This window comes from Scyliorhinus torazame, chromosome 16 (assembly GCF_047496885.1).
Source record: "Scyliorhinus torazame isolate Kashiwa2021f chromosome 16, sScyTor2.1, whole genome shotgun sequence".
In the NCBI taxonomy this organism is placed as follows: Eukaryota; Metazoa; Chordata; class Chondrichthyes; order Carcharhiniformes; family Scyliorhinidae; genus Scyliorhinus; species Scyliorhinus torazame.
Window position 1 is genome coordinate 174,108,825 of NC_092722.1, and position 13,384 is coordinate 174,122,208.

Here is a 13,384-nt window from a genome sequence, read left to right on the forward strand (position 1 = left end):
TCAGAGTCCTGCCCTAATCTTCAGAATGATCCAAATTAATCTCCCCATTTTAGCATCGGCCCCACTTGATCCGGAAAAGAGCTGCGTGCTCTTTTCAGAATATTTTTAAAAAGACATGAAACTTGTGAATGGTCAGACAGACTTGCACGAGGAACACCGCAAAGTAGCATAGAGGCTCGCAAGCTGTGGTTTGGTCACCCCTGTTGTATACGGTCCTGATACTTAAGAAACCATGCTCCACCAGCAGATCCTTTGGGCCAACAAAAGGAGAAAGATGGAAAGATTATGTTTAAAAGCATTATTAAAAAATTGCATCATAAAAACTATAACGATAAACTGTAGCTGTGTAGTCCAGGCACACCGTAAACGAGATATGGTAGAACACACAAGAAAGGAAGGAGGGGGAAAACAGGGAACCCCCAGGCCAGTTAACGTGACATCCGCTGTCAGGAAAATACTGGAATTTCTTAGTAAATTGAAGGGGGGTTCAGCGATGATATCTCTTAAAACTTTTCCATGAGTAGTTTTACATAAGTTGCTTTATTAAGGATTGAGGTGAATTATAGGCCTGAGTAATCATTATTAACCATAAAACATGTATTTTTAGGACATAGCAATAATAAGTACTCAAATGGGATTTTGGATAGCTCACTTGACCAAAAGGACATTGCTTCTGACATCTTGTCTTTCTGTTGTTCTGTTTCTCACAGTCAGCAAGCTGCTGGGATTGTAAGCAGCTGTCAGGATGACGATCAATAATACACTGCTTGCGACTCTATTGGGTGAAGTTTAAACACTGCTTGCAATTCTATTGGATAAGTTTAAAAGAAGCAACTTCAGGGATTGGATCGCGTTCAACTGGGGTGGGCTATTGAATTTTGAACGTTGCATGGTTACTGTACTCGGCTTTTTGTTCGGTAGAACAGGTCTTGGTTGATATCCAGTCTGTTCTCCGTGTACACGTAACAAGCTTGATTAAATAGCCATCTTGTCCAGGTTGTGGGGTTTTTGTTTCTATCTGTACTGAGCTGAGCCACAGGGAATAACCCCATGTGGAAGCTGACTCAATACACAGGTCTTGAAACCGCTCCTACATAAGTCTTAACAAAGCATTTAGAAAATCATTGTCTGATCAAAATTAGCTTAGTTTTATCAAAGGGAAATTTATTCAAGTTTTTTGAGGATGTAACTAGTAGCAGAGATAAAGGGTAATCAGCAGATGTAGTATTACAGGATTTCCAAAAGGTACTCAAAAAGGTGCCACATAAGAGATATATAAGATAAGGGCTCACTGATTTGGGGATAATGGGCACGATTTAATGGAAAACGTTCTAAGTGTCGTAGCGAGTGAGAACTGCCGCGAGCTTCCCAACGCTCGGCCCGGCGAGGCCATTACCACAACAAAACGTTAATTGGCCCACTTAATAAGGTCCCACGGGCTTCTCGCCACAAATCATGGTCCCGCCAGCTGATTCGCTGGGGCCGCACTCACCAGCCCCTTGCTAACAAGAGAGAGCAGCACTTAAACTGATCCTGCACAGCCAACTCCACTCAGCTCACAGCAATGATGCCGAGACGCCCCACGATGCCGACCTGGGCAGACTACTGGAACGATAGAGGCCAGACGGGATGCCCTGTTCCCTTGAGGGCCAGACACAGGGCAGTCCGTACCTCCTGGGTGAAGTAGCAGTCAGCTCGGAGAGCGTGACCAGGAGGACCAGCACGTAGTGTCACAAGGTCAGCGACCTCCACAGTGCCGTTTGGTTGAGTTTGCACTGGACACCAGACCCACACCCCCCAACCCCGGTACTTCCCATTCCCATCCCACCTCCATACTCTCATAATCCTCATCCTCACTTCCCCCCCGTGATAATCCACGCATGTGGCTAACGATGCCCCTCTGTGTCCCTGCAGAAGTTGGCCCACAACTGACGGGAGATTGCCAAGACGGCCGGCAGAGTGCCGAACATCAGAGTCAACACGCCCCAAGAGGAACAGGCCCTGGAGGTTGCGGGGGTGGCCGAGGACAGGGCAGTGACCACTGTAGAGGTTGGCGCATAGTGCAGAGGTGAGGATCCACAGGCACCCACCCACATGACCTGTCAAATGCGAGTTGTTAATGCGATACAGACTGACCCATTCCTCCCACTGACTATATGTCCATTCTCCCACAGATGGCGCCGGCCAATCCTGGGTACCCCAGCATGTTTGCTAATGGCAAGTTTGCTGATGACACAACCGTAGTCGGTCGGAACTCGAACAACGATGAGTCAGAATACAAGAGGGAAATAGCGAACCTAGTGGACTGGCGTAATGACAATCTTTCCCTCAATGTCAGCAAAAGTAAAAAGCTGGTCATTGACTTCAGGAAGCAAAGTATCGTACACACCCTTATCTGCATCAATGGTGGTGAGGTGGAGATGGTTGACAGCTTCAAATTCCGAGGTGTGCACATCACCAACACTCTGTCCTGGTCCACCCACGTCAACGCCACAATCAAGAAAGCAAAACAGCACCTATATTTTCTCATGAAACCAAGGAAATTCGGCATGTTCACGATGACTCTGAGCAACTTTTACAGATGCACCATAGAAAGCATCCTATCGGGCTGCACAGAATCATAGAAGTTTACAGCATGGAAACAGGCCCTTCGGCCCAACCAGTCCATGCCGCCCAGTTTTTACCATTAAGCTAGTCCCAGTTGCCCGCACTTGGCCCATAACCCTCTATACCCATCTTACCCATGTAACTATCTAAATGTTTTTTAAAAGACACAATTGTACCCGCCTCTACTACTACCTCTGGCAGCCCATTCCAGACACTCACTACCCTCTGAGTGAAGAAATTGCCCCTCTGGGCCCTTCTGAATCTCTCCCCTCTCACCTTAAACCTATGCCCTCTAGTTTTAGACTCCCCTACCTTTGGGAAAAGATGTTGACTTATCTATGCCCCTCATTATTTTATAGACCTCTATAAGATCACCCCTAAGCCTCCTACGCTCCAAGGAAAAAAGTCCCAGTCTATCTAGCCTCTCCTTATAACTCAACCCATCAAGTCCCGGCAACATCCTAGTAAATCTTTTCTGCACTCTTTCCAGTTTAATAATATCCTTCCTATAATAGGGTGACCAGAACTGCACACAGTATTCCAAGTGTGGCCGTACCAGTGTCTTGTACAACTTCAACAAGACGTCCCAACTCCTGTATTCAATGTTCTGACCAATGAAACCAAGCATGCCGAATGCCTTCTTCACCACCCTGTCCACCTGCGACTCCACCTTCAAGGAGCTATGAACCTGTACTCCTAGATCTCTTTGTTCTATAACTCTCCCCAACGCCATACCATTAACTGAGTAGGTCCTGGCCTGATTCGATCTGCCAAAATGCATCACCTCACATTTATCTAAATTAAACTCCATCTGCCATTCGTCGGCCCACTGGCCTAATTGATCAAGATCCCGTTGCAATCCTAGATAACCTTCTTCACTATCCACTGTGCCACCAATCTTGGTGTCATCTGCAAACTTACTAACCATGCCTCCTAAATTCTCATCCAAATCATTAATATAAATCACAAATAACAGTGGACCCAGCACCGATCCCTGAGGCACACCACTGGTCACAGGCCTCCAGTTTGAAAAACAACCCTCTACAACCACCCTCGGCCTTCTGTCGTCCAGCCAATTTTGAATCCAATTGGCAACCTCACCCTGGATCCCGTGAGCTTTAACCTTCTGCAACAACCTACCATGCGGTACCTTGTCAAAGGCTTTGCTAAAGTCCATGTAGACAACGTCTACTGCACTGCCCTCATCTACCTTCTTGGTCACCCCCTCAAAAAACTCAATCAAATTTGTGAGACATGATTTTCCACGCACAAAGCCATGCTGACTGCCCCGAATCAGTCCTTGCCTCTCTAAATGCTTGTAGATCCTGTCTCTCAGAATACCTTCTAGCAACTTACCTACTACAGACGTTAGGCTCACCGGTCTGTAGTTCCCAGGCTTTTCCCTGCTGCCCTTCTTAAACAAGGGCACAACATTCGCCACTCTCCAATCTTCAGGCACCTCACCTGTGGCTGCCGATGATTCAAATATCTCTGTTAGGGGACCCGCAATTTCCTCCCTAGCCTCCCACAACACCCTGGGATACATTTCATCAGGTCCCGGGGATTTATCTACCTTGATGCGCTTTAAGACTTCCAGCACCTCCTCCTCTGTAATATGCACACTTCTCAAGACATCACTATTTATTTCCCTTAGTTTCCTAACATCCATGCCTTTCTCCACCGTGAATACCGATGAGAAATATTCATTCAGGATCTCACCCAACTCTTGTGGCTCTGCACATAGATGCCCTTGTTGATCCTTAAGAGGCCCTACTCTGTCCCTAGTTACTCTTTTCCCCTTTATGTATTTGTAGAATCTCTTTGGATTCTCCCTTGCATTATTTGCCAAAGCAATTTCATGTCCCCTTTTTGCCCTCCTGATTTCCCTCTTAACTCTATTTCGACAATCTCTATACTCTTCAAGGGATCCACTTGATCCCAGTTGCTTATGTACGTCATATGCCTCCTTCTTCTTTTTGACCAGAGTCTCAATATCTCGAGTCATCCAGGGTTCCCTACTTCTACCCGCCTTACCCTTCACTCTAAAGGGAATGTGCTTACCCTGCACCCTGGTTAACACATTTTTAAAAGCCTCCCATTTACCAGCCGTCCCTTTGCCTGCCAACAGTCTCCCCCAATCTACCTCTGCAAGTTCCTGTCTGATACCATCAAAATTGGCCTTGCCCCAATTAAGAATTTTAACTCTTGGGCCAGACCTATCATTCTCCATAGCTATCTTAAAACTAATGGAGTTATGGTCACTTGTCCCAAAGTGATCTCTCACTAGCACTTCTGTCACTTGCCCTTCCTTATTTCCCAAGGCGAGGTCAAGTTTTGCCCCCTCTCTAGTCGGTCCATCCACATACTGAATGAGAAATTCCTCCTGAATACACTCAACAAATTTCCCTCCATCCAAGCCCCTAATGCTCTGGTTGTCCCAGTCAATGTTGGGAAAGTTAAAGTCCCCTACTACTACCACCCTATTATTCTTGCAGCTATCTGTAATCTCCTTACATATTTGCTCCTCAATTTCCCGCTGACTATTTGGGGCCTGTAGTACAGTCCTACCAAGGTGATCTCTCCCTTCTTATTTTTCAGTTCCACCCATATAGACTCAGTGGGCGAACCCTCGGATATATCCCCTCTAAGTACTGCTGTGATGTTCTCCCTAATCAAAAACGCCACTCCCCCTCCTCTCTTACCTCCTGTTCTATCCTTTCTATAGCATCTGTACCCCGGAACATTGAGCTGCCAGTCCTGCCCCTCCCTTAGCCATGTTTCAGTCATAGCTATAATATCCCAGTCCCATGTGCCCGTCCATGCCCTGAGTTCATCCGCTTTGCCCATCAGGCCCCTTGCATTGAAATAAATGCAGTTTAATGTAGACCTTCCTTGCTCTCTGCCCTGCTTTCTCAGGTCATGCTTTACACACTCTCCCTTCCTGCCTTTTGTTTCTGTCCCCACTGACTTCCTACATCGGTTCCCATCCCCCTGCCACATTAGTTTAAACCCTCCCCAACTGCACTAGCAAACACCCCCCCGAGAACATTGGTTCCGGTCCCACCCAGATGCAGACCGTCCGATTTGTACAGGTCCCACCTCCCCAGAACCGGTCCCAATGTCCCAGGAATTTGAAACCCTCCCTCTTGCACCATCTCTCAAGCCACGTATTCATCCTAGCTATCCTGTCATCCTAGCATCACAGCCTGGTATGGCAACTGCTCGGCCCAAGACCGTAAGAAACTACAGAGAGTCGTAAACACAGCCCAGTCCACCACACAAACCCACCTCCCATCCATTGACCCTGTCTACACCTCCCACTGTCTGGGAAAGCGAGCAGCATAATCAAAGAGCCCTCCCACCCAGCTTATTCACTCTTCCAACTTCTTCCATCGGACAGGATACAAAAGTCTGAGAACACGCACTTAGAGATTCAAAAACAGCTTCTTCCCCACGGTTACCAGACTCCTAAACAACCCTCTTACGGACTGATCTTATCTCTTCACACATCTTCTCTACTGAGTATTACTACACTTCTGTATGCTTCACATAATGCCTGTGTCCACGTATTTACATTGTGTATTTATGTTTGCCCTATGTTTATTTTTTCATGTACGGAATGATCTGTCTGGATTGTACGCAGAACAATACTTTTCACTGTGCCTTGTACACGTGACAACAAACAAACCCAATCAATGTCCCAGTATCAGGTGAGCATAGCCAAGGCGCTCCAGAGCATGCCCTGGTCGCTGGGAGACATGAACCAGTCACAGGTAGGCATTGCCGGGCACTCCCTCAGAGTGGCGACGGCAGCCATCAGCTTCCCAGAGTCCAGTCCTCCCCAACAATGGCGTGTCTCACAGTCAGTACCTGGAACAGGGCAGCGGGGCATGTGCTGCCAACAAGTCCACCGAGGCCCTCCGGCCCCAGAGGACGCCCGCCAGGGGCATCTAAGGCCACGGTACTCGGTAAGCAGCAGGTTACCTCCACCTCTGATGTGCATCCTGGGGACACACCTAGATGCAGCTGTAGAGCACAGAAGGCTCAGCACGTCGAGGCTCACAAAGGGGGCCTGGGGAGGTGCGGGGGGGTGGGGAAGGATGGGGGATTGGGTCTGGAAGGTGTGGGGTGAGTGGGGCAGCACCACTGGGAGAGTGGACCAGTTGGGTCACTTATGTACATCATTAAAATCTGTTGACCTCGACTAATATGATGCCTCTGGCACTTGCCACTGCATCCCCCCCACCTGGATGTTCAGGGAGTGAACCCCTTCCTGTTGATGTAGGGCACTCCCAGTGCACGCAAGGCAACATACGTGCCATCGGTTAGCCCTTGGACCTGAGGCATCTGTCAATGGTGGAGAATCGTGCTGCATGGTCATCTTTTTTGATCTGGTCCATGCCAAAGTTTATATAGTTTTCTGCCCCGGCAAACAGGGAGTCCGTGACTTCACGGATGCACTTATGGGCAAAGTCCCCACTCGAGCCCTGGAATGATCCGGAGGCGTAGACGTTCAGGGCTGCGGTGACCTTGGTGGCCACTAAGAGCGGGTATCCTCCTCCTCCACGTGGTGTGAAGTCCGTGAGGATTATGGCGCTGGTGCCTCACTGTTCCCTTGTTGTGATGGAGCCTCCTGTGGCACGTGCTGTCCGTCAACTGCTCGAAAGACCAGCGACACCTGTACACCATGGGCCATCGCAGGCCTCGCCCTCCGGGTCCCTCCCTGGCCGGATGGTGGATTGGGTCCTCAGGGTGTGGGGCAGAGTCCTGCACATGGGTCGCCGCCTTGAGCCTCTGTCGACGCTGCTGCCACTGCATCCTCCGGCGTCTGTCCTGCCAGCTGCACCATTAGGGCAAGTTCCGCGGGGTCCAAGATATCATCCATCCCGTGCAATATCTGTAAGGAATTGGTGAGGGTGTGAGACTGAGGACCAGTGGTGTCTTCCACCACAACCCTCCAGTCCTCACATTGCTACCTCCATCCCCACCAATATCCGTCAGGCATGTTTACAAGAGCACAGCTACAACGACATTTAAGACATTCAGCTGGAGTTGCCAATAAATGTATTCCTGGAAGGTTTCATCTCATGACTTTCCCCCATGGTCAGTGTGGTTTTGTTCGGGAAAGATCGTGTCTTACGATCTTAATTGAATTTTTTGAGGGCATAACAAGGAGAATTGATGAGGGTAATGCAGTACATGTGGTCTGTATGGATTTTAGTGAGGGCACTTGACAAGGTCCAACATGGCAGACTAGTCAGAGAAGTGACATCCCATGGGATACAGGGGAAAGTGGCAAGTTGGATCCAAAATTGGATCAGCAACAAGAAATAAAGGGTAATGGTTGATGGGTATTTTTGTCACAGAGAGCGGTATCCAGTGGTGTTCCACAAGGCTGAGTGTTGGGGCCTTTGCTGTTGTGTATATAAATGGTTTGGACTTAAACGTGGGAAGCATGATTGAGAAACATGTAGATGACACAAAAATTGGCCGTGTAGTTGATAGTGAAGAGGATAGCTTTTGATTTGATTTGATTTATTATTGTCACATGTATTAGTATACAGTGAAAAGTGTTGTTTCTTGCATGCTATACAAACAACGCATACCATACATAGGGAAGGAAGGAGAGACTACAGATTGTAATGTTACAGTCATAACTAGGATGCAGAGAAAAGATCAACTTAATACGAGGTAGGTCCATTCAAAAGTCTGATGGCAGCAGGGAAGAAGCTGTTCTTGAGTCAGTTGGTACGTGACCTCAAACTTTGGTATCTTTTTCCTGACGGAAGAAGGTGGAAGAGAGTATGTCCGGGGTGCGTGGGGTCCTTAATTGTGCTGGCTGCCTTTCCGAGGCAGCGGGAATTGTAGATAGAATCAATGGATGGGAGGCTGGTTTGCGTGATGGACTGGGCTGCATTCATGACCTTTTGTAGTTTCATGCGGTCTTGGGCAGAGCAGGAACCATACCAAGCTGTGATACAACCAGAAAGAATGCTTTCAATGGTGCATCTGTAAAAGTTGGTGAGAGTCGTAGCTGACATGCCAAATTTCCTTAATCTTCTGAGAAAGTAGAGTTGTTGGTGGGCTTTCTTAATTATATTATCGGCATGGGAGACCAGAACAGGTTGTTGGTAATCTGGACACCTAAAAGCTTGAAGCTCTCGACCGTTTTTACTTTGTTCCCATTGATGTAAACGGGGCATGTTCTCCTCTACGCTTCCTGAAGTCAATGACAACCTCCTTTGTTTTGTCGACATTGAGGGAGAGATTATTGTCGTTGCACCAGTTCACCAGATTCTCTATCTCATTCCTGTACTCTGTCTCGTCATTGTTTGAAATCTGACCCACTACGGTGGTGTCATCAGCAAATTTGAGAATCGAGTTGGAGGGCGATTTAGCCACACAGTCATAGGTGTACAAGGAGTATAGTAGGTGGCTGAGGACACAGCCTTGTGGGGCACCGGTGTTGAGGATGATCGTGGAGGAAGTGTTGTTGCCTATCCTTACTGATTGTGGTCTGTGGGTTAGGAAGTTCAGAATGAACTGACTGCTGTCTCCAGAATGATAGCAATGGTTTGGTTGACTGGATGGAAAAGTGAAAAATGGAATTCAATCCGGAGAAGTGTACGGTATTACATTTGGGGAGGGCAAACAAAGCAAATGGGAGGAAACTGAGAGGGGTTGAGGAAGTGAGAGACCTTGGGGTGCATGTTCATAGGTCCCTGAGGTGGCAGGACAGGTGGATAAGGTGGTAAAGAAGGCATATAAAATGCTTTCCTCTTTTGGGCAAGGTATTGAATACAAATGCAGGGATGTACTGTAGGAACTGTAGAAAATGCTGGTTTGGTCACAGCTGGAGTTTTGTGTACAGCATTACAGGAAAGACATAATTGTCTCTGGAGAGAATACAGAGGAGATTTGCAAGAGTGTTGCCAGAGCTTAAAAATGGCAGCTTTGAGGAGAGATTGGATAGGCTAGGATTGTTTTCCTTAGAACAGAGGAGGCTGAGGGGTGACATACTTGAGATGTACAAAATTATGAGGGGCCTATAGGGTAAACAGGGAAAACCTGTTTCCCCTAATTGAAGGTCAATTAGCAGGGGGTACAAGAGCGTAACATTTAAGATGATTGGTAATAGGATTAGAGGGGAAATACGAAAAATGTTTTTACCCCTGGCGGGAGGGGTATATATGGAATTGGTGGTTGAGGCCGAAACGCTCAATTCATTTAAAAGGAACCTGGATCTGCACCTGAAGTGCTGTCCCTGCAAGGCTATGGGCCAGGTACTGGAAAGTGGGATCAAAATGAATGGCTAGTTTCTTTTTCTCTGGCTGGCACAGACACAATGGGCTGAATGGTCTCTTTCTGTGCCATTAATTTTCTATGATTCTATTCTATTGTTCATGCTCCAGCCATTCGTTGCCAACACATCCGTCCTTTGATGCACTGCCTTCCTCAGCCAATTGGAAAGTAAAAAGACTCATTAGGCGATGGGATGATGCTTGACTGTCAGCCCAATAGCCTTTATTTCCCATTTTCAGGATTTTTTAATCTGGTAAAAGAGAAATCTTTGAAGAGAACGACATAAAAAACAATTTTTAAAAATGTTCTGATGATTCTTCTACAGGGTTGCACACAGCAAAGTCCTGGAGATTAACCTTCAATTTCTGGAGACTCCAGGCCAGTTCTGGAGGGTTGAAAATCCGAAGTTCAACAACATGCAGTTCAGAGCAGTTTATTTAAAATATCACAGGCAATTCACTTAATATTAGCTCCTTCCATCACTATTGCACTGTGGCTGCAGTGAGTACTATGTACAAAATATAATGCAGCTTGATTCAATACAACCTCTTTCCCCCGTACAGGTAAAACACCATGGGCGGGATTCTCCGGGAATTGGCGGGGCGGGCAGAAACGGCATAGTGGAGTGACGGGAACCACTCCGGCGTCAGGCTGCACAAAAGGGTTAGGCCGGCGCCGGAGTGGTTTGCCCCCGTCAGCCGGCATGGAGGACCTTTGGCGCCGCGCCAGCCGGGGCCGAAGGGACTCTGCCGGCCGGCGCTGGTCAGCGCATGCGCGGGAGTGTCAGCGTCTGCTGACGTCATCCCCGCCCATGCGCACATGGAGTCACTTCCGCACCGGGAATGGCGGATGACCACGGCATCCGGTGCGGAAGGAAGAGTGCCCCCACGGCACAGGCCCGCCCGCGGATCGGTGGGCCCCGACCGTGGGCCAGGCCACCGTGGGGGCACATCCCGGGGCCAGATCCCCCCGTGAACCCCCCAATAACCCCGGAGGCCACCCACGCCACCAGGTCCCGCCGGTAAGGGACCAACTCCAATTTACGCCGGCGGGACTGGCTACAGGCAGGCGGGACTTCGGCCCATCGCGGGCCGCAGAATTCGGGCGGCCCCGGGGCCCATTGGAGTTGCGCCGGACCCCACCATTCTCCGAGGCGGGCGGCGCGACTCATGGCACGCCGGATTTTGGGGGGTGGGAGAATTCGGAGGTCAGCGGGGGTGGGATTCACGCCAACCCCCGGCAATCCTCCGACCCGGCGGGGAGTCGGAGAATCCCGCTCCATATAACTTTGTAAAAATTACCTAAACCATACAATTAAAAAACATACCTTCCATAATTGCAGAGAAACTCCAGCTGGACACTCTTCAGATTCATCTTTCACATCTTCTGCAGCCTTCTTTTCTTTCCAGCAGGTACCCACATTATTTCCATTGCTACTCTGTCCTGCTGACATACTGAAAAAGATGACATAAAAGCAATGGGAAACACTGAAAGGAAATAAGGAACAGTAAAATCATGCAAGAAAGAGTAGAATTTCTTGGAAAGAAAAAACTTTACAACTTTTATTTTAGGAACTTGACATACATGGTTCACAGACCAACCATCCTTACCAACTATCTCTGCAATACAGTATTCAATACTTCAGCTGGTAAGCACCTGAGGGGCTGTATCAGATAACCTTTCCATGCAGGTCATCACAGTTAATGGACGGCATGGTAGCACTGTTAGTGGTTAGCACTGTTGCTTCACAGCGCCAGGGACCCGGGTTTGATTCCCAACTTGGGTCACTGTGCGGAATCTGCAACGTGTCTGGTTGGCTTTCCTCCGGGTGCTCCGGTTTCCTCCCACAAGACCCAAAAGACGTGCTTGTTAGGTGAATTGGACATTGTAAATTCTCTCTCATGTACCCAAACAGGCGTCGGAGTGTGTCGACGAGGGGATTTTCACAGTAACTTGATTGCAGTGTTAATGTAAGTCTACTTGTGACACCAATAAAGATGATGATTATTTTTATTATTAATAGACCCCAGAGAAGATCTCACCATAAGCAAGTATTGGGTTCCAGCCCCACAAAAGTCTGACATAACTTTTTTTTTAAAGTCAAGGTCTACTTATCTCCAGGTACAAAGAAATATCAAAGGGCTTTAAATAAAAATAAGACAGTTATAATTATTACTAAGCGATTAATAATTGCATGTAATACAGCACAATTTATGTAATTGAGACAATTTTTAACAACATGCCATGCATGTACTACAAAGGATCTCTTCATTTCACAGCACAGGGAACAGGTTTGAGGTTCATTGCAAGAGTAGAAGATAATGACTGGTGCTTTGAAGTTTGAATTATTTATGTGATCGTGAAAACTCTAAGATTCAGTTTCACCCTTAAATATATTCATAATCTTTTGATTTATTTCATTCTCCTTTGTCATTCTTCCTTGTTCTTCTTCCTTTGGGACAAACCAACCTAGGTCTGAAACTCACTGCATCAATGTAAATTCATTACTTCTTCTCTTAGTGGCGTACAACATTGTTACACTGACACGTGCTAATGAGCTACATACACATTGAAGATTTCTGTAATCCAATAAATAATTACAACATGTAGATTAAATGCTCCTACCAGCTAGGTTGTTGGTCTCTGGAATCCGCCATTCAGCAGGTTCCTGATGTAAAGTATCTGAAATAAGAAGACCAAATTTATTGCATGCATATTCTCACTGAACTGGATTCTGTATGGAACAATGGGAGTATGCAACACATTAATACTTTAAAAGGAGAATATTTTATTGGATGTGATGTGGCATCGAACTTCCTTTGAAGCTGCCACATTTATTTTCATATCAGGAGAGGGTCAGAAACAAATTCTAACCTTTATGGAAAGAGAAAAATGATCCAGCCGATGTCTTATGGTCTTATGATAGAATCAACTTGAATTAATAAAGCATCTTTCACATTCCCAGCATGTTCCAGAGTACTACCCACTGAATCATCTTTGAAGCAATTTGTAAACAAGGTCACGTAAACAGAAAGTGAAATAACTTACCAATTATGTTTTTTGATGGATTTGGTTGAGGGATAAATGTTGGTCAATGCTCTTGGAGAACACCATGTTCTTCTCAGAACAGTGCAATGAGGTATTTTACCCTCGTTTGAGCAGGTGGATAGGGCTTTGGCTTAATAACTTATCTGAAAGGCAGCACGTCCAACGGCTCTTGGTACATCAAGGAACTGCCGGGTTAGATTATGTCCTCAAGTCCTACTCGATGGCTTGAATTTCCAAGCTTCCTACTCAAAGCTGGCACAATACTATCAAGCTGTCATTCTGCACAAACTTTAAAAGAACAGAATTCCCCATTTGGCACATGCACTGTCATTTCTTTGTGACTGGTTATGTGTCTGTGGAGTGTAGATGCCCGATTGATGGCAAAACAAAAATAACCCAACAATCATAGAATCTACAGCACGGAGGT

General features: G+C 47.1%; 1 protein-coding gene across 3 annotated transcripts in view; it reads right to left on the reverse strand.

Annotated features, from left to right (window-relative positions):
- fam204a (family with sequence similarity 204 member A) overlaps positions 1-13,384 on the reverse strand; it is a 114,008-nt gene that overhangs the window by 73,430 nt on the left and 27,194 nt on the right. For all 3 annotated transcript variants that reach the window (XM_072479498.1, XM_072479495.1, XM_072479497.1), the window contains exons 2-3: positions 12,535-12,591; positions 11,237-11,363 (exon numbers count right to left, since the gene is read on the reverse strand). In XM_072479498.1, coding sequence (XP_072335599.1) covers positions 11,237-11,363; positions 12,535-12,566 — 159 coding nt within the window. In that variant the 5' untranslated portion in view covers positions 12,567-12,591. The remainder of the gene's footprint in view (positions 1-11,236; positions 11,364-12,534; positions 12,592-13,384) is intronic.